Source organism: Carcharodon carcharias, chromosome 4 (assembly GCF_017639515.1).
Source record: "Carcharodon carcharias isolate sCarCar2 chromosome 4, sCarCar2.pri, whole genome shotgun sequence".
Taxonomy (NCBI): Eukaryota; Metazoa; Chordata; class Chondrichthyes; order Lamniformes; family Lamnidae; genus Carcharodon; species Carcharodon carcharias.
Genome location: NC_054470.1, coordinates 55,051,221 through 55,072,201, shown reverse-complemented (window position 1 = coordinate 55,072,201; position 20,981 = coordinate 55,051,221). Strand labels below are relative to the sequence as shown.

Here is a 20,981-nt window from a genome sequence, read left to right as displayed (position 1 = left end):
CCTCATCATCTACTGGGGACTGCAATTGGATAGCAGCTCTGGCACTAAGAACCTGTACACCAAGAATACACCAGCCTTCTTAATTCCTCACAAAAAATTATTACTGTGGCTTCAGTGCATGAATAGTGCTACTGAAGAAATATAATACAGATGCTGGCCAGTTTGCCCCATTCAGACATATTGATTAATGTTCCTTTGAAGGGATGCCTTTTTCATAGTTTTGTAGTACCAAGTACTTGACTCAAAGATTTCATGGGCTTGTTTTTGCTCCATCTGAGATTGGATGAGGTACCAGCAGAAGTGCTATGCTGTTAAGCTGGTGGTGATAAGCTTATGGTAAGATCTGTCATTGTATTCCCACACCTACATCTATTTCCCTTATCATGCCTCCACTAGGATGGCTGTCAAGCCATGCTTTTCCCACTGATGGCTCCTTCCCAGATCAGACTTGACTGAGAAAGCTGGATCAGGGTTATAATTTTTAGAATGATCAATCTAAACAGAGTTGGTGTATTTGGTGACGGCATTGGTGCCTTCGGAGATGGTGTGTCTGGCCAGTTTCCCTGGCAGCATGAAGCGCACAGCACTCTGAATCTCCTTGGCCGAGATGGTATGGCGCTTGTTGTAGTGAATGAGATGCGAAGCCTCAGAGGTGATGCACTCGAAAATGTCGGCAATGAAGGAATTCATAACACTCATGACCTTGGATGAGATCCTGGTGGGAGGGTGGACCTGGGTCAGCACCCTGTACACGTAAGTGGAATAGCTCTGCTTGTGAGATTTCCTCCACTTCTTAGGTGGCTTCTTGGTTACTTTAGTCAGCCACTGTTTCAACGCCTTGTGGACGCATCACCTTTCACCACAGCCACCATAGGAATTCCTCAGGTATTCCACTCAACTTGGACCAGAGTCAAAACATATGCTTGTTAGGGTTCAAACCTTCAGCTACTCACACCTTCTTAGAGCTGCACTCCTTCTGCAATTGGTGAGATTTAGTTAGGGGAACTGCAATGTAAACACTACCTCAATCAGGTCCTAGTCTATCCTTTTGGTTATTCCTTATTATCTATTGTTTCTTGAGGAATAAACCAATAACACAAGGAAGCATGTAATACAGGCTATCCAAGATATGCAACATCATTGTAATCTGTTCACATACTGAGAGCCAATGTCATAATATAGATGGTATAGGCTACAGCCATTTCTATCCCTGAGTAGCAGTAGCACACTGGCTGAAATCAGCCCCCCAGCATCGACTCAGCGGAATGAAACCAGACCTTTTATGACCTGTATGATGCAGTACTATACCAAGTGTTGCATTTAACTACTGAGCCATCAGTTACACTCAAATTGCCATTTTAAGTTTATTTTAATGAAATAGCCATTTGTGTAAAACCTCAGATGCTGGAGAAGAAAGGTGCAAGCACACTTTATTACTGATTGAACAAGACTTGGTGTTTCTAAGTCTTATTTAATATTTGTTTAAAGGTGCCAAAGATTAACCTATCTCTGAGTATTTTAAAGTTAGATCCAATAGAATTTTTCAGAAGAGCCCAGTAAGTTGACAAACATAGAGATAAAAACAAAAAAACTGCAGATGCTGGAAATCCAAAACAAAAACAGAATTACCTGGAAAAACTCAGCAGGTCTGGCAGCATCGGCGGAGAAGAAAAGAGTTGACGTTTTGAGTCCTCATGACCCTTCAACAGAACTAGGTGAATCCAAGGAAGGGGTGAAATATAAGCTGGTTTAAGGTGTTTGTGTGTGTGTGTGTGTGTGTGTGTGTGGTGGTGGGTGGGTGTCAGGGGTTTGGGGGGGGAGAGAAGTGGAGGGGGGTGGTGTGGTTGTGGGGACAAGCAAGCAGTGATAGAAGCAGATCATCAAAAGATGTCACAGACAACAGAACAAAAGAATACATAGGTGTCGAAGTTGTGATATATATTTAAACGAATGTGCTAATTAAGAATGGATGATAGGGCACTCAAGGTATAGCACTAGTGCGGGTGGGGGGAGCATAAAAGATTTTAAAATATTTAAAAATAATGGAAATAGGTGGGAAAAGAAAAATCTATATAATTTATTGGAAAAAACAAAAGGAAGGGGGAAGAAACAGAAAGGGGGTGGGGATGGAGGAGGGAGCTCAAGACCTAAAGTTGTTGAATTCAATATTCAGTCCGGAAGGCTGTAAAGTGCCTAGTTGGAAGATGAGGTGTTGTTCCTCCAGTTTGCGTTGGGCTTCACTGGAACAATGCAGCAAGCCAAGGACAGACATGTGGGCAAGAGAGCAGGGTTGAGTGTTAAAATGGCAAGCGACAGGGAGGTTTGGGTCATTCTTGCGCACAGACCGCAGGTGTTCTGCAAAGCGGTCGCCCAGTTTACGTTTGGTCTCTCCAATGTAGAGGAGACCACATTGGGAGCAACAAATACAGTAGACTATGTTGGGGGAAATGCAAGTGAAATGCTGCTTCACTTGAAAGGAGTGTTTGGGCCCTTGGACGGTGAGGAGAGAGGAAGCGAAGGGACAGGTGTTACATCTTTTGCGTGGCATGGGGTGGTGCCATAGGTAGGGGTTGAGGAGTAGGGGGTGATGGAGGAGTGGACCAGGGTGTCCCGGAGGGAACGATCCCTACAGAATGCCGACAGGGGGGGTGAAGGGAAGATGTGTTTGGTGGTGGCATCATGTTGGAGTTGGCGGAAATGGGGGAGGATATTTCTTTGAATGCGGAGGCTGGTGGGGTGATAAGTGAGGACAAGGGGGACCCTATCATGTTTCTGGGAGGGAGGAGAAGGCGTGAAGGCGGATGCGCGGGAGATGGGCCGGACACGGTTGAGGGCCCTGTCAACGACCGTGGGTGGAAAACCTCGGAAGTTTCTCCACCCATGGTCGTTGACAGGGCCCTCAACCGTGTCCGGCCCATCTCCCGCGCATCCGCCCTCACGCCTTCTCTTCCCTCCCAGAAACATGATAGGGTCCTCCTTGTCCTCACTTATCACCCCACCAGCCTCTGCATTCAAAGGATCATCCTCCGCCATTTCCGCCAACTCCAGCATGATGCCAACACCAAACACATCTTCCCTTCACCCCCCCCCCGTCGGCATTCCGTAGGGATCATTCCCTCCGGGACACCCTGGTCCACTCCTCCATCAACCCCTACTCCTCAACCCCCACCTATGGCACCACCCCATGCCCACGCAAAAGATGTAAAACCTGTCCCTTCACTTCCTCTCTCCTCACTGTCCAAGGGCCCAAACACTCCTTTCAAGTGAAGCAACATTTCACATGCATTTCCCCCAACTTAGTCTACTGTATTTGTTGCTCCCAATGTGGTCTCCTCTACATTGGAGAGACCAAACGTAAACTGGGCGACTGCTTTGCAGAACACCTGCGGTCTGTGCGCAGGAATGACCCAAACCTCCCTGTCGCTTGCCATTTTAACACTCCACCCTGCTCTCTTGCCCACAAGTCTGTCCTTGGCTTGCTGCATTGTTCCAGTGAAGCCCAGTGCAAACTGGAGGAACAACACCTCATCTTCTGACTAGGCACTTTACAGCCTTCCGGACTACATATTGAATTCAACAACTTTAGGTCTTGACCTCCCTCCTCCATCCCCATCCCCTTTCTGTTTCTTCCCCTTTCCTTTTGTTTTTTCCAATAAATTATATATATTTTTCTTTTCCCACCTATTTCCATTATTTTTAAATATTTTTAAATCTTTTATGCTCCCCCCACCCCCAATAGAGCTATACCTTGAGTGCCCTACCATCCATTCTTAATCAGCACATTCGTTTAGATATATATCATCAACTTCAACACCTATGTATTCTTTTGTTCTGTTGTCTGTGACATCTTTTGATGATCTGCTTCTATCACTGCTTGCTTGTCCATACAACCACACCACCCCACTCCACTTCTCTCCCCCCACCCAACACCAACCCCCCCCAACCCCCCCCGCCCCCCCCACCCCCCCAACACACAAACACACACACCTTAAACCAGCTTATATTTCACCCCTTCCTTGGATTCACCTAGTTCTGTTGAAGGGTCATGAGGACTCAAAACGTCAACTCTTTTCTTCTCCGCCGATGCTGCCAGACCTGCTGAGTTTTTCCAGGTAATTCTGTTTTTGAAGTCGACAAACATGTTTCGTTATTATGCAGTGGACTCTGCTGCAGGATTGGAGCGAGTGAAAGGCTTGACAGTAAAACACTTTACGACTTTCAATTTGGCACTGGTTGGACTTCATAAGCGAAGTTTGTTGATTTACTGTATATTGTTGTAGAATTTATGTTATAGGACTGACAGATCACAGTTATATTAAATTATTAGCCTTCTGTTATGTTATTTTGTAAGCTTGGATACCATGGTTCCATTTACTTATGTCCCCCAGGATAACTATTGATCGAGAACAGAGGGGTAAATCTCCTTCTGCCACAGTACACGTTGACCTACTGATGATCTTGCATTAAAATGGTAACGTGTGCTTCTGATTCTGAATTAAAGCTGATCATGTTGGCCAAACATAACATTGAAATAAAATAAAGTTGTGAAGTAGAATACTCTTTGTATAAATGCTGTGCTCATTAAGATGTTCATGCTGGAAAATTAAGTACTTCTCATTTTGGGCATCTCAGGTCATATTTACCTCAACACCAGATTTGGTATTGGATCTGTGGCAAAGTGGGCTTTCCTTCTAACTAATTGACCAATTGCTAACCTGTGCTACCTGCCTGGGGTCACCCTCATTAACTATTGGTGGTACTTCCACTTTCACCAGGAAACTTGCCTTGGTTGAGGTGAGGGAACATTGCAGTTGCAGATCTTGAGCACCAGCTGTGGAGAAGAAATGACTATCTGTTGGTCAGTAGAAAGACAAGGACAATAATGTAGAATTTGTGAGCAGAAGGATTGAAACATTTACCCTTCGGTAGATTCAATTCCCTGAAGGAGGAATTTATAATTTAAACAAGCTTCCACTGCTTCTTAGTAATGCTAGAACCCAATAATATGCTTGCATTGCTGGTGGCAAGTGATCTTACTTTGGTACTGACAGAAAAAAGTTATGTGATGTTACCCCATCATTAGCACCATTGGACAGGCATATCATAGAATTATGGAATGATGCAGCACAGAAGGAGACCATGCAGTTGATCATACCTAAAGTGGCTCTTCAATAGAGCTATCTAATTAGGCCCACTCCTCTGGTCTTTCCTGATAGCACGGTAATTTCCATTTTTTTTTGAAAGTTACTATTGAATGTGCTTTGACCTCTTTTTCAGGCAGTTTATTCCAGATCATAACAACTCTCTGCATAAATAAAAAACCTCCTTCATGTTGCCTCTGGTTCTTTTGCCAATTACTTGACAAAAAAGGTCCTCTTTATTTATCCTATCAAAACCCATCAAACCTCTGTCAAATCTCCTCCACTTTAACTGTTCTAAGGCAACCACCCCAGCATATAAGAGCAATGGTCCTAATGTCAAACTCTGGGAGACAACACTGTATACTACCATCCAGTCTGAAAAACAACCATTTGCCACCACACACTGCTGTCTGTCTCTTAGCCAATTTTGTTTCCATGCTGCCACTGTCCCATTAATCTGATGGCTTTTTTTTGCTAAAATGTCCATGACAAGGCACTTTATCAAGTGCCTTCTGGAAGTCCATATACACAATTATCAACCGCATTACCTTTGCCAAGCCTAAACAGCCTCATCTTTCTTTTGACCACACTTTTTCTATTCATATATTCACTGCCCAGCATCACTTCCAGTGGAAAATCCCAGAAATGGCAGTGATTGGTAAAAGCTCAATTGTGCGACTTCTTATCTGATTGCTTGTCCCTCTACCACACAAAACGCATCACTAACAATGAGTAGAATCCAGGCCACAGGCTCAGCACCAAGAACAAAATGGTCAAGTGCAAAGTAAAACTTTTCAACTTCGCTCCAACCATGTGCTTTGGATCCAATCTTAGAAAAACATCTCGCCTTTAGCTGTGTGACTTTTTTGTCTTATGTTTCATAAATTGAGTATGATTGTAGAATTTAAGACAATTTTGTGGTGTATAGACACTCACTAGAAGCTGGACTGAGATTACCTACATCTATTTATTAATGAACATGTGAAATCTGGGAAAAATGTTGACTGGGAATGTGCATGGCACTAACAAAGGCGCTGAGTTGTGACACAGGCAAGGGCAATGAAGTCAATGATGTGAAATTATCACAAATATGCATGATACATTACTGAAGCACAAAAACAGGCTGTGTGCATATAAAGGCACAGAAAACACCAATAGCCCATATCCTAGCACAATTATCCAATCTTTAAGGAGAATAAGGACAGGGGTAATTCATCCTCTGGAGTCAATTCAGCCATTCATTGAAATCATCAATGATTTGTACCCCCAACTCATTTTACCACCTATGTGGAGTATTGCTTGATACCTTTCAACAAGAACAACTATGTTCAGAAACTGACATTAATTTTCCTGCTGATGCAGACTCAGCCATTTGGCAGACGACAGCTCACATAATGCAGCTTACTGAGTGGAGCAGGATTTGCAAACAAAAAGTCAAGCTACACTCTGTCACTGATCTTGCTTGCTCTCAGTCACAAAACAATTCTAGTGCAAAGTTAGAAATGTTTCTAACTTTTCTGAGGGTTACAAAAGAGAGGCCAAATGCAATGCCAGATTTTTTTTTCATTCACACAGTTTGTCAGCTGGAATTCCTGCTTGCAAGCCCTGCCCTCTTTGGTTTAAAAAGAAAGCCATACAATTTAACACATAAGTCAGAGGCACACTGAGAGATTGGGATATATTCAGAAGGAATAGCAAACAGAGGAAAGGACAGTAACATTTTGAGAGGTTGCATCATGTTTTTCTTTAGTTTCTGGAAGAATTTTTAGCACCAAGTTATACTTAGTGCTGTGTTTTAAAATAAAGTGAATTCACACAGTAACAGAAAATGCCACAGATTGCTGTCATTGAAGATGGTTTATAAACTATCACAGCTTATGGTCTATTACAAACTGATAGAAAAAATTGTGAGCAAACACTGAGGTGAGAGCACTAACAGAACACTGAAAATGGGTTTCTATGGTGTTTGGAAGAATTCAAAGCAATTTTCAGTTATCAATAGGTATATTCTGCATCACACTCACTCTGGCTATTGATCCTGGAAATGGAAAAGCCTAACTGGTAGTCCGTAATGGGGCTGCTACAGGTCACTCTGAAAACTGATAGAAAACAGCAATGCCACTAATTTTTTTCTGGGTCAAGGAGGATCATGATTATTTCACCCAGCCTCATTTTCTTTTCCCTACAGTGGACCAACCCTCCCACCCTGCCCTGAGGTTGCCTCTTTTCCCCCTTTTAAGGTATACTTCTCCATAAAGGAGCCATAGTATATCTCTTCCTGCACACCCAAGCACCGCCACTATGAGTGAGCTGCTTGTCGTCACTTGCTGAGCATTGGCAGCACATGTAAATTCTGAAGCTGAGGGCCAACCATGAAAATAATATGAGCATTGTTTGCTGCTAGTGCTATTGGGCGGGTGGTGCAATTGCTCCACTCTCTGCCTGCCCAATGTTTGCTATGCATGAAAGTCAGCCAGACTGAGAATTTACTGGGGTCAATTTGCAGATTTGGTGCAAGCTTACTGTGAGACTAACTACCAGTCCTGTAACCTCTGCAAACAAGAAGGCAAGAACAGTAATATTATGAGAACACTGCACATTGAAGTTCTCCTCCAAGCCATATGGTGCCCTGATCATGATACTGATAAGTTTTTCACAGGTCAAGATCTGGAATTCCCTACTTAATGCCACTTTCTATGGCTCCATCACCAAAGGTTGGATCAAAGGGCAAAGATCCACCACAAGGGAGACTAGATATTAGGCATTAAATGTTGCTCTATTACCTTACCCCATATTCAAAATCTAATAAAATAAGAGAAGGCAGGGTATAAGTTTACATGGAAAAAAGTCACATTAGTCAAATTCTTAATTTAGTCAAACTGGGGGAGCAGGAGTGGAGAAAAGATGCAATGCTATAAAGGAAAGTTGCAAGTGAATTAGCCAGAAAGAGACAGAAATTCATCAGATGAGTATTATTGGCCTTTCTGATATGAATTTGACTAGCAATCACAGCTCTTGGAACACAGTTTCATTGTAAACAAATGGTGTTTCACTGGACTATATTGAAGACCATTTTACAAACTGATTGGTATTGGTGCACCCTCTGATTATCTTAATTTAAACAGCTCAGATTCTGTTTCCCTTCTTCCTTTCTGTGTGCATCAGATTCTTGCATGGCTTACAGCTGACTAAAGTCATAAGGGAGGGAACGACAATACACTGCATTCAAATAATTATAATCTCTCCACAGGATTTTAATATTTGGAAATATTAGATTTACCATGCCACCCTTTTAAAAGAAAAATATGTTAAACATAATATAGATAAATTATTACTGTGTCAAAATTCAGATGATAATGTAAGCAATATTGTGTTTTTAAAGGTTAATACATACCCTCCTGGGCCTTCGGTCTCTAAATGCACTATAGTATAGCAAACATCTGGCAGAAAGAAATTAGAAACAGAAAAGGTATGAAAATGCTCCAGTAAGCTTGGCATTTCATGGTTTCAGTATTAATTATCTCATGGTCATTTTTTTTCTGTCCTGCTCTTTGCTCGTTATTTCTCCTTTACTTTATAAAGTAATATGGTTAACATGAATTGTGCAAGGGTTGTCTGGAGACAACTTTTAACATGGCTTTTTGATGAATAAGCAATCTTAAAGCAGGTAATTTGTCTATTAATAATGAGAATGTTAATGTCATAGAGGCATGGTATAGTGTGTCCTGGATACAATACTATGCGGCTTTTCAAAAGTGAAATGTCAGCCATGGAAGCATGTTGCGAGCTTTAGGTCTATATGTGGGGAAAAAAGGTGGAAAATGTTAAAATTATCATATTTATGCTTATCCTGAAATTCTGACTGTGAATTTTCCTACAGAAGTAAACCCACGGCTGTATCTATAGTAATCAACATCAATATAATGGAAAGATACAAAACTGTGTAGATACAAGCTCCAAGAGCACAATTATTTGATATTCTCTGTGTTGACATTTTCAGTGGAGGTGCGCTGAATAAATAGAAACTTACCACCTTATCACATAGCAGACTTTATCAACCGCTCCATAAAATAACTATATTTAAGGGATCAATAGTTTGACAGAAACAAAGATGGGAATAACAATGGGAGGTGTTTCTGTTGCTTTGCGTTGCCAAATGACCGAGGAGCCTGGAATTTCAGTCTAGGTCAAGGATGAAAACCAAATCATTTGACTGTCAGTTACTGAAAGTTGGAATGGAATCTACCAGATTCCAATGAGTTTCCTATCAATCACCATTTTGAGATAGTGGGGAAATGAAAAAGGAAATGAGGAAAGAAAGGGAGAAAGGAAGAAAGGAAGAGAGAAACAGAGAAAGAAAGAAGAAAGGAAGGTGTTGTAAGCATGGCCGACTTGCTACTATTGACAATAGAGTTGATCTGCAGAAATTTCTTGGGTGGAAACATTAAGCAGCAACTACACGTGTACTTTCAATTCCAACTCTATCTCTAAACTGATTTTGAGGTAGCCCATGCTACTCTCCTATTGGTTACTACAGATCATGTGATCTTCCTTAACCATGTATTATTCTTAAAGGTACATTACACAAAATGAAACCATAATTATTACATTTCTCTGCCTTTAACACTCTATACATATTATATTTACAAGTACATATTGTTCAGGACAATATAATATTTAGACTGGTAAGGAATTTACAAGTTCAGTCTTTCAGGTGGTTTCCTGGTATGTGTGGAATGTCGCAGCTCCACAACTTCAGATTCTTTGTCAGGAGCCTCCTTTTCCGGAGTTGCCTGAACATCAGGTGCTTCGGTGGGCATTTGCAGTTCTCTATCCTCAACTCTTACAGGAAAATCAGATATGTCAGTCCTGGGTTGAATATCCCCAACAGAAAATGCAAGCTTGGTCATGACCACTGGTGGAACCAAATCTTGGAGAATTGTCTTTCTTTTTCTTAAATGGTCCACATTTTTCCGGATGATCTGGTCTTCCACCTTCACGTGGTAAGATAGAGATTCAGTCACCACACATATTTCACCTGGTAACCACTTTGTTCCTTCCCCGAAGTTTTTCACATATACCAGCTTTCCCACAGTAGATTTCCTCTCGCGATTATGCCAGTCATGTCTAGTTTTCTGGCTTCTCTGACTCCTTTCCACCTGCCCCTCTAAATTCTGCATTCTTAAACTCAATCTCATCCTGAGATGGCATTTCAACAATAACTCCTCAGGTGTGACATTGGTTGTAGTCCTGTAATGAAAAAGAAAGTGTACTAGCTTGGTTGCCAAGGAATCGCCTGTTAGCTTTGTCATGCCTGCCTTGAACGTTTGAAACACTCTTTCAGCTTGTCCGTTTGAGGAAGGGTGGTACGGTGCACTTTTCCAATGAGTGATACCATTGAAACTCGAAGTCGTAAATGCCATGCCGTTATCGGAAATGACTACTTCTGGTGGTCCATAAATGGCAAAACTCTGACGTAGTTTCTCAATTGTAGCGGCCAACATTGGTGACTTCATCTCATCTATGTCCATCCATTTTGAATGGGCATCGACAATGAGCAGAAACATTGTTCCCAGGAAAGGCCCAAAGTAGTCAATGTGTAAGCGCACCAAGGGTCTACCTGGCCACTCCCATGGGTGTAATGGAACTGTCACTGGCAACTTTTGCAGTTGCTGACATTGCACACAGTGCTTCGCTAAACTCTCTATTTTGCCATCTATCCCAGGTCCCATAGACAGCTGTATGCTATGGTCTTCATTTTGGAAATTCCTGGATGGGCACTGCGTAGTTCAATTAAAAGTGGCTCCCTTCCCTTTGGAGAAACTTTCACTCATGCTCCCCACAATAAGATGCCATTCTGACTGGTTATTTCATGTCTTCTGTTGAAATACAGTTTCATTTAATCAGATATGGGCTCCGGTGACCAACCCTGTAGCACTTGTTCTCATACTTGAGAATACTTGGGTCCCAACTTGGCCAGTCTCTAATCTGTCAAGCACATACTGGCAAGGAACATGAGAAATTTAACAATAAAACAAGTTCCTGTGGAATTGGGACGTGTACATCATTTTCTTTTAAAAGTAAATGGCTAAGGGAATCGGCGTTTGCGATTTGATTGCCAGGCTTATGTATGAAAGTGTATTCGTATGCTGCCAGAATTAAAGCCCATCACTGTATTCTTGCTGAAGCTATTAGTGATATGGTCTTGTCCTCACTAAACAATCCTAGCAATGGTTTGTGGTCTAAAATGATTGTAAAATGGCAGCCGTGTATGTATTGGTGAAATTTCTTGACGCCAAAGATAATAGACAGGCCTTCTTTATCTATCTGCAAGTACCCGTTTTCTACCATGCTGTGCGTTCTTGATATGTAACCTATTGGTTGTTCCATGCCGTCATCCACCTGATAAGAGAGCACTGCTCCCACTCCGTAGGGAGATGAGTCACAAGTCAGCACCAATTCTTTTGTCTGGTCATTATGCAGTAATAGATTGGAAGAGTACAACAATTGTTTCACCTTTATGAAAGCTTCTTTCTGAGACGCCTCCCAAGACCAACATTGGTTCTTTTTGAATAGAGAATGCAGGGGGCCAGCACTGTAAGCAAATTGGGTGAGAACTGCCCATAATAGTTGATAATTCCTAGGAATGATTTGAGCTCTGAGGCATTCTTTGGTGCAGGTGCCTCTCTTATGGCTCTCACTTTCTTCTCAATCATGTGGAGGCCCTGTGAATTTACCCAGTGACCCAAATAGATGACCTCCCTTATTTCGCACATGCACTTTTTTGATGCACTCCAGCTTGCAAAAAAGATTGTAGGACTTCTTCGAAGTTTGCCAAATGCTCTTTTACTGTGAATCCTGTCACAAATACATTATCTAAATAGACTACAACATGGCACAGTCCTTGCAGTAAGCTTTCTATTGCTCTCTGAAAGATGGCCCAAGTGGAGGAGAACCGAAAAACTTTTGTGGGTAATAATTGTGACCAATTCGCAGAATGCATTATCCAACTCTAGTTGTTGATAAGCATGACTCATGTCAAGCCTTGTGTATGATGTCCCTCCTGCCAGATTGGCACACAGGCCTTCAATTTTTGGAATGGGGTGCCTGTCTAGCTTAGCTACTTTATTAACTGTCAGTTTGTAGTCTCCACAAATTTGGACACTTTGGTGGGGTTTAAGGGAGGGGAATATGGGTGCTGCCCTTTCTGAGAACTGGACAGGTTGTGTAACGCCCAGTTTCTCTAGTCTTTTCAGTTGTGTTGAATTTCCCTCGCAGTGCACCAGTCTCGCCTTCATGAAGCAAGAAGCTGCTCCCGGATCCACATGAATTTTTGTTTGCAGGCCCTGGATTTTCCGAAGTCTGTCCTTGAAGATGGTGGCTTGCTTTCCAAGTAACTCTGGTAGCCTGCTTGCTCTCAACTGGAAAATTTCAGCCCATTCTAACTTAATCTCCTTTAAACAATTTCACTCCAGGAGGCTTGTGCATTCATCTGCTACCACCATCACAGGTAGCTTTGCTGACTGGCTTCCATATTAAACAGTTGCTCTGCTTATGTCTTTTACTTGAATGTCTTCACCTGCATATGTTTTGAGCTTTAGAGCTGTTTCTTCTAAACTTAGTTGAATGTTCGCCATTATTCAAAAATCTGAAGATATGTTCCCCAATTACTGTAGTGGAAGCTCCCTTGTGCACTTCCATTCTAACAGGTTTGCCATTTACTTTCATTGTGACAAATATTGGTTCTGTCTTTCTAACTTTCAGATTAAACAATGGGTAAATATCTGAATTTGTTGTTTCAGGCTCTTCTACATTGTAGATTTCATTGGGCTTCTTCTATTTATCAGCCTGCTTGAATCTTTCCTTGCATTGCTTCATTATATGTCCATTCCCGTGACAATATTAGCATTCAATTTTTTTAACCTGCCACTCGCTAAAAGGCTGATTGTTTCCACCTCTGTTAAAATTATTCTTCGATTTCGCTGCTAAATTATTTTTCTTTATCCTTCGGCTAGCAGGGGCTGTTTGCCGCTTCTCGGCAGTCTTGCATTTTCACACCATTTTTGGCTGGGGTTTCCCACTCGATGTGGAGGACGGTGCCATTTTGTGCACCCTGTATTGCTTTTAAATCTCTTACTGCACTTGCCATGGCCAGCGCTGTCTCTAGCACCTTCTTGAAATCCAGGTTCACTTTGGACAATAATCTTTTCTGAATAGTGTCCTCATTCACACCACACACTAAATGATCTCTGAGTATGCCATTTACAGTCATACCAAACTCACAATGTTCCATTAGGTGCTTCAACTTTGCCACGTAGCATGCAATTGTCTCTCCCGGGGCTCTATTTCGTGAATTAAACCTGAACCTCTGCATGGTGACTGAGGACTTTGGTTGAAAATGACTCTTCACGAGGCCCATCAGTTCATCAAAATTCTTCGAATCTGGAGCACTGGGTGCTGTCAAACTTTGAATCAGACATTAGCTTTTGCTCCCACAAGTACTCAAGAGGATCACTTGCCTCTTCTCTTTCCCCGTAATCTTGTTTGCTTGAAAAAAGAACGTGAGGTGTTCTATGTAATGAGATCAATCATCTGGCTGGCTCAAAAGGATCAATTCTCCCAAATTGCAGCAATTTGAGAGGGGTTACTTCTTTGATTCTAACAGAGCTTGCTACTTATAATCACTGCGCAAGGTAAAGTATCAATTTCTTTCTAACTTGATTTCTTCTGTTCAACCCTTTTTTATCCTATTGTGTGTGTGGCTGAGATGCTACTATTGATGATAGAGTTGAGCTGCAGGCACTTCATGGGTGGAAACATTAAGTTTATTTACAATATACTCAGCAGCAGCTACATGTGTGCTTCCAACTCCAACTCTATCTCCACACTGACTCTGAGGCAACCCACATTGCTCCACTCTTGGTTATGACAGGTCATGTGATCTTCCTTAACCAGTATTATTCTTAAAGGCACATTACACACTAGATAAACCATATTTACTGCAGAAGGGAAATAAGGAAAGGAAGGAAAGAAGTAAGGAAGGAAAGAAAGAAGGAAAAAAGACTTGCATTATACAGCACCTCAGAATGTACTGGAGAAGTTCACAACCAATCCATTACTTTTGAAATGTGCTCACTGCTGTAGGGCAGGAAAAACAACAGCCAAAGAGCACACAGAAGCTCCCACAAATAGCAACAAAATATATATTTTATTATTCATTCACAGAATGTGGGCATCGCTGGCTGATTAGTTGACCTTAGAAGGTGGTGGTGAGCTGCCTTCTTGAACCACTGCAGCTCATATGGTGTGGGTACACCCACAGTGCTGTTAGGAAGGGAGTTCTAGGATTTTGACCCAGCGACAGTGAAGGAAACATATTTCCTAGTCAGGATGGTGAGTGACTTGGAGGGGAACGTACAGGTAGTGGTGGTGTTCCCATCGACCTCCTGCCTTGGTCCTTCTAGATGGTAGTGGTCATGGTTTTGGAAAATGCTGTCTAAGGAGCCTAGGTGAATTCCTGCAGTGCATCTTGTAGATGGTATACACTGCTGCGACTGTGCGTCGGTGGTGGAGGAAGTGAATGTGGATGTGGTGCCAATCAAGCAGGCTGCTTTATCCTGTATGGTGTCAAGCTTCTTGAGTGTTGTGGGAACTGCACTCATCCAGGCAAGTAGGAAGTATTCCATCACACCCCTGACTTGTGCCTTGTAGATGGCGGAAAAGCTTTGGTGAGTCAGGAGGTGAGTTACTCGTTGCAGGATTTTTAGCCTCTGACCAGCTCTTGTCACCACATTATTTATATGGCTAGTCCAATTCAGTTCCTGGTTAATGGTAACCCCCAGGATTTCGATAGTGGGGGGGTTCGGTAATGGTAATGCCATTGAATGTCAAGGGCTGATGGTTAGATTCTCTCTTGTTGGAGATGGTCTTTGCCTGACACTTGTGTGGTGTGAATGCTACTTGCCACTTGTCAACCCAACCCTGGATATTGCCCAGGTCTTGCTGCCTTTGGACATGGACTGCTTCAATATCTGAGGAGCCACAAATGGTGCTGAACATTGTGCAATCATCAGTGAACATCCCCACTTCTGACCTTATGATGGAAGGAAGGTCATTGATGAAGCAGCTGAAGATGGTTGGGCTGAGAACACTGCCTTGAGGAACTCCTGCAGTGAAGTCCTGGAGCTGAGATAACTGACCTCCAACAACCACAACCATTTTCCATTGTGCTAAGTATGACTCCAACCAGTGGAGAGATTTGCCCCTGATTCCTGTTGACTCTAGTTTTGTGAGGGCTGCTTGGTGCCACATTAGTCAAATGCTTCCTTGACATCAAGGGCAGTCACTCTCACCTCATCTCTTGGGTTCAGCTCTTTTGTCCATGTTTGAACCAAAGCTGTAATAAGGTCAGAAGCTGAGTGACCCTGGTGGAACCCAGACTGGGCTTCAGTGAGCAGGTTATTGCTAAGCAAGTGCTGCTTGATAGCACTGTTGATGACCCCTTCCGTCACTTTACTGATGATTGAGAGTAGACTGCTGGGGCAGTAATTGGCTAGGTTGGATTTGTCCTGCTTTTTGTGTACAGACATACCTGGGCAATTTTCCACATAGCCGGGTAGATGTCATTGTTGTAGTTATACTGCAATAGGTTGGCTAGGGGTGCAGCAAATTCTGGAGCAAAAATTACTGGAATATTGTGAGGGCCCATAGCCTTTGCACTATCCAGTGCCTTCAGCCATATTTTGACATCAAGTGGAGTGAATTGAATTGGCTGAAGACTGGCACCTGCTATGCAGGGGACCTCCAGAGAAGGCCAAGATGGATCATCCTCTCGGCAGTTCTGGCTGAAGATTGTAGCAAATGCTTCAATCTTTTGCATTGATGTGCTGGGCTCCTCCATCATTGAGGATGGGAATATTTGTAAGATTATTTGTATCTTTGTCACTGAGCTAGCTCCAGTGTTAAGATATAGGTTTTGGCATAATTTGACATAGGTGTAGGTTTAGAGAACATGAGACCACAACTGAAGAATCCTAACTTTCTGCAACAACTGAGGTCGCTCCCTAATTAAGCTGAGTGCATGATAGAGATTTATATGCAGCAATTAATCTAGAGACTAGCTTTTATTTGCAACAACAGTTAGATTCTGATAACTCTTATCAGACTTCAGGCAGACTTGAATGACCAGTTAGTCTTTTCCTACCCATCATTTTTGCATGTCCATAATGTCTTGGAAGATCTCTTAGTGCATATATATGCATGGTACTGTTTTATCTTCTGTCCTTTTGATAGAAATCTTGAGCATTGGAGACACTCAACTTTTATCTCGGTCAGGCAAAGAAGATAAATTGTTATAAAATGTATTATATAATCATTCTGGCTTCAGGAGCAGTTTAATAACACATTTTATGGGATTATTTTAATTATTGTCAGCTTTGCCTTGTGCCCAAGTGTCACATTATTGCTGTCTGTCTTCACAATTCAAGTACTCAACAAAAAACATTAATAATGTATACACTCCAATCTTAAAAATGAAATTAAAAAAACATTAAATGGTAACAAAATTAATTTAAAAAATTGATCTATTACTGAGGGACGTTTAAACCATAAGCCATTAATTTATATGATGCAAATCAGCATAAAGGTCTTTGGAAGTTTCAGATGATTCTGATACAGCAGAGTATTATCAACTTCTAAGATCCCACTTTGATTTTAAAAGTATTCTCCTTGGCAGCCTCTTGAACAGTCTCACAAGATTCAACAGACACTTGAATCCACATAAGAAAACTTTCCAACAGGAGATACTAGAGCTGAGTTTTTGGGAGTCAGGAAAACTCCATGGATCTTTAAAGGTGGTAGGCTGGACTCAGATGTGGAAGTGTCACTCCATTTCCAACAGATCCAATTTTTGCTGGTAGGTGAAAGGGAGTGGGGTGGTCAATCACATAGGAAGGAAACCCAAACTCAGCAGGGCCTTTGAACTTAGTACTGAGTTCAAACAGACCCCCTTTTAGTTGCTGCAAGGGCATTAACCAGCAGTGTAGGAGTCACAAATTGATGGAATAAATGTAAACACTCTTAAAGGGCAGAAAAGATTTGCTTAACTGTCATTTTTCTAAAACTCCTGCTCTTCAAACTGTAAAATAATCTTGCTGCAGCTGTCAATGATTGTTTAAAAAAACCTCTGCTGGACTGTTTTAATTGACAGGACAGCTGGTGTAGCATTTGTTTGAGCATTTTCAGTAGAATTATTTGTTATATTTCCCTAAGGTCTCTTCATCTTGAATGTTTGGCTGAGTTTCAAATGATACAATGATCTTAACAGGGAATACTGAGTTCACAGTTTGATCAACAGCTTAAAGAGGTATTAAAGGCTTTGCAGTCCAAGTAGAAGTTTGGTTGTTTTTATAAGAGATTAACTACTTGAGGAGATCTAAAATCTTTGATGCTTTCATGAATGGTAGTTATTTTCACTATCAAGTCTGTATAGTAAGAGTTGTAAGAGTTGTATTAGATTTTTAGAAGTTTATATTATTTCAGTTCCACATTGCTGCTCCTGAGGTCAGCCCATGGTAGATACTGGGTGAGTTGGCATTGAGATGGCATGGGAGTTATGAGGGGCCATTGGGTGAGTGGGTGGCATGAGTTCGCATTGAGTTAACATAGATATGAGGAGACATAGGTAGTGGATTGTGCAGCAAGGGGTGTGATGGCGAGAGCTAGAGGGTGTAAAATCTTCTAAAATAACTAGGACCAAGTCCCAAGGAACTGAGGTGGGCCTTCTAACCATGATACTTGCCTGACCCAATGCCCCCCTAGCATCTGTCTTCAGCATTAATGACTTCATTCCCCATCCCCCCCTCCCACCTCACTTTTACCAAAATGGGTCTGGAAAATTTCCCAGCTCAAGCTACCACTTCAGTAGATAAAATTCGATCCTATGAGTTGGATTTTGCCAATTAGCTCGAGGTCCCAACATTGGGTAATTCAGGGTCTTGGTTCTGTAGGTACCTTGCTCAATGCAGCTGATTAATATTAGGCCTCCAAGAGAGCCAACCAATAACAGGTGGTAGGAGGGATTTAGTCTTTGCAGTGAACTTCAGGATGCTACTTTAAAGGGTGGTCTGCAGCCTTCATATTAGCTGCACAGAGATAAAGCTGCAGGATGAAATGAAATTCTGTGAATTGGGCAATAGCTTCATTATGAGGAAGGATTACACCATGCTTCAGTAACTTTTCCCTGGAGGTGCTCCTGCAGGTGGTGTGTAAGGGAGGTACTATTTACAGATCATAGGGAGGAGGCCAGGGAGCTTCACCATGAAGGCCTTGCTGGAGGTGAGCAAAGAAGTGATCAGTGAAGGAGTTGTAGCACAAACATGACAACAGTGCTATAAGGGCTTCAATGATCTAGTGAGGACCGGCAAGATGAGTGGCATACATGTATAATGTGACCGTCGTGACATATGCAGTGACATGCATGACCCATGCAGAGAGGCTTAACAAGGACAATGGCCAAGATTTTTCAAGCTGGTTTGACTGCCAGGGCTGGAACTGGGTGGCCAATCCCCTATTGTATCTCTTTCTTACGCCACCAACCAATTAAATGCAGGCAGGCAAGGGAACATCATTCCAGAGCAGGAGGCAGACAGTGAGGTGGCAACTGCAGCATCAGCTAATGCAAATGAATGTTCTTGCACCATCTTCAAAGGCCTGCCAGCACTGGAATGCACCCAAAGGCCTCCCTGTATGGAGCCTTCCTTGAAGCCAGCCTTCCCTAAACATGCAGCCAGCAGCCCTGCCAGTGGGGAAAGAAATTGGCAAGGCAGGCCTTGCTTGCCAGGAGAGGTGCTTGTTGGCATGGCAGATGGAAGATCCTAGGTGGCCCAAATGTGATGACCCCCTGCATGATCTCCATCAGGCCACTCGGGAAAGGTGGGAAGTAATCATCCCCAGGGGCAGGAGGGGAAGACTCCCCCCATTTTAAATCAAACAGGCCCTGGGATGAAGATCAGCAGCATCTGGGGAAAGTGGCTGCAGTGCCATAAGTACACCAATTACCTTCTTCGCTCTGCCAGAGTGAGTATCCCACACTGCGGTTCCTATAGCCATTCACAAATGGATAAGTGTTGGAGAGGGAGAGCCCACCATGTTGTTGACAATGGGTTAAGGCTGCAACATTTCCTAGAAGAGGAACGGATACAGCTTGGTCAATAGGTACTGGTCTGTCAGTGGCGACCTTTGCAAGGATATTCCAGAGTGGCTGAATGCCAGTTGCTTTTGAATGATCCCAAAGTGAGCAGTAGGGTGCTGGCCACTTAGGCATTGTGCCTATTCTTATGTGGCAATGAGTATTCCTCTTCCTTGTTCCTGGAAGAGAACAGAGCCCACGTGTGAAGTAAAGAGCCCAGACCAACAGCAGGGTACCACTTCTGGCACTCCTAATGCTGATGGAAGAGGAGGATCTGGAACTGGCAGGGCAGCATGCCACCTGCTTCATTATGGATAGTGAGATAGGAGAATGAGCGGGCATGAGGGATGGTGTTCCTCTGCCCTCCCCTGTACTTACATCAATCTGAATATCAGCCGGCTCTGGAGGCTCATGTTTGGAAGGACAAAACCCTTTGATTTTTCTGCTCTCTCATGCAAGTCAGCAACCATGTAAACTGCTGCCTCTGGGGGACAATCGTACATCTCTGAAGAGGAGGAGGGTGCCTCAGAGGTGCAATGGTCATTTCATTATCCTGCAAGGTCAGCTATGTTCTTATCATGACACCTTGGACTTATTTGCTGTATTAGACACACGGCACCAATCACTCATAAGGGATTGGGTAAACCCATTGTGAGTTCATTAAGACTAGCTAGGTGAGAACAGTTATGCATAGGTATAAAGCTTGAAGGCATCAGAGCTGGGTGTGTGTGCTCTGCTCAAAGTAAAAGTGAGACTAAGACTGGATGACACATTTCCCTTCTAGTGATGTCATGATGATATCCCTTAAAGGCATATTACATAATGGTCCACCAGGGCAGACACTTTCATCTCACTAGTACGTGCTTGCGAGTAGAGCACCATATATGCACCTGACAAGCTGCTGGAGGCTGAGTTGGCTGAGGCCACTAATATTCGGAGGATTGTGGGACACCATGTTGATTCTGAATCCCAGGCTGATGATGAGCCTCAGGATGCATCCATGAAGCAGCAGACACTGGGAGTTCTGTGTGAGGTCCATGAAAGTTTGGTGGAGATTCCAGAGGGTATCTGAATCCTGGCTTGGACAGTGGAGGAGTCTATGCATGAGTGCTATAATTGTCGCCATGCACGCTGCCACTTCCCTTTCATCTACATGTGTAGCATCCTCCAGCAATAGATTGGCAACTTTCATTAAGAGCTTGATCCAGCAGACCACCAGTGGATGCTGGAGATGAGCACAGACCTGCATGCTGCCCCCTTGTCCATGAGCTCAATGTAACTGTGGAAAGGTGGAGGGGGAACAAGGAGCCTGGGAGTGCCCTCCAATTCCTGGTCTATCTCAGCTCAACAGAGCAGTATAAGTGTGTACTGTCAGGGAGGAGGAGCAGCTGCCTTCTGCTTCATGGAGGTCCTCAGAGGACATTCCAAGCGTGGACTGAAGCTCGTCAGCTCCTCAGCTCCTCAACTAGTGATACCAGTGGCTCAAGTTGCCATGATAATGGAGGAGGCTCTAGTATTTGTGCACGAGTGTCTCAGCATGCCAAGGGCTTCCAGGCATCAGGCAGCCAGAGGACGGCTTCCAAGGTCATCCCAGTTCACAGGGAAGCAAGGTCAGCAGCCTGCCTCCATTGCGACCAGCAGTGAAGGAGGAA

The 20,981-nt window shown here is 43.0% G+C and overlaps 1 protein-coding gene across 1 annotated transcript; it reads right to left on the bottom strand.

Annotated features, from left to right (window-relative positions):
• Window positions 1-495: 495 nt before the first annotated feature.
• On the bottom strand, window positions 496-19,832 carry LOC121276745 (late histone H2B.L4-like). Its single transcript, XM_041185292.1, has 2 exons — window positions 19,708-19,832; window positions 496-745 (listed from the first exon to the last, which is right to left on the bottom strand). The coding sequence occupies exons 1-2, from the start codon at window positions 19,830-19,832 to the stop codon at window positions 496-498; spliced, it is 375 nt and encodes a 124-aa protein (XP_041041226.1).
• Between the last annotated feature and the right edge of the window lie 1,149 nt (window positions 19,833-20,981).

Excerpts from the sequence above, each read along its gene's own strand:
- LOC121276745 (XM_041185292.1), bottom strand. The coding sequence starts at position 19,832 with ATGTACGATTGTCCCCCAGAGGCAGCAGTTTACATGGTTGCTGACTTG. Across the intron at positions 746-19,707 it reads CGGCTGATATTCAGATTGAT|GGTGCTGACCCAGGTCCACC; the intron begins GTAAGTACAGGG and ends TTACGTGTACAG.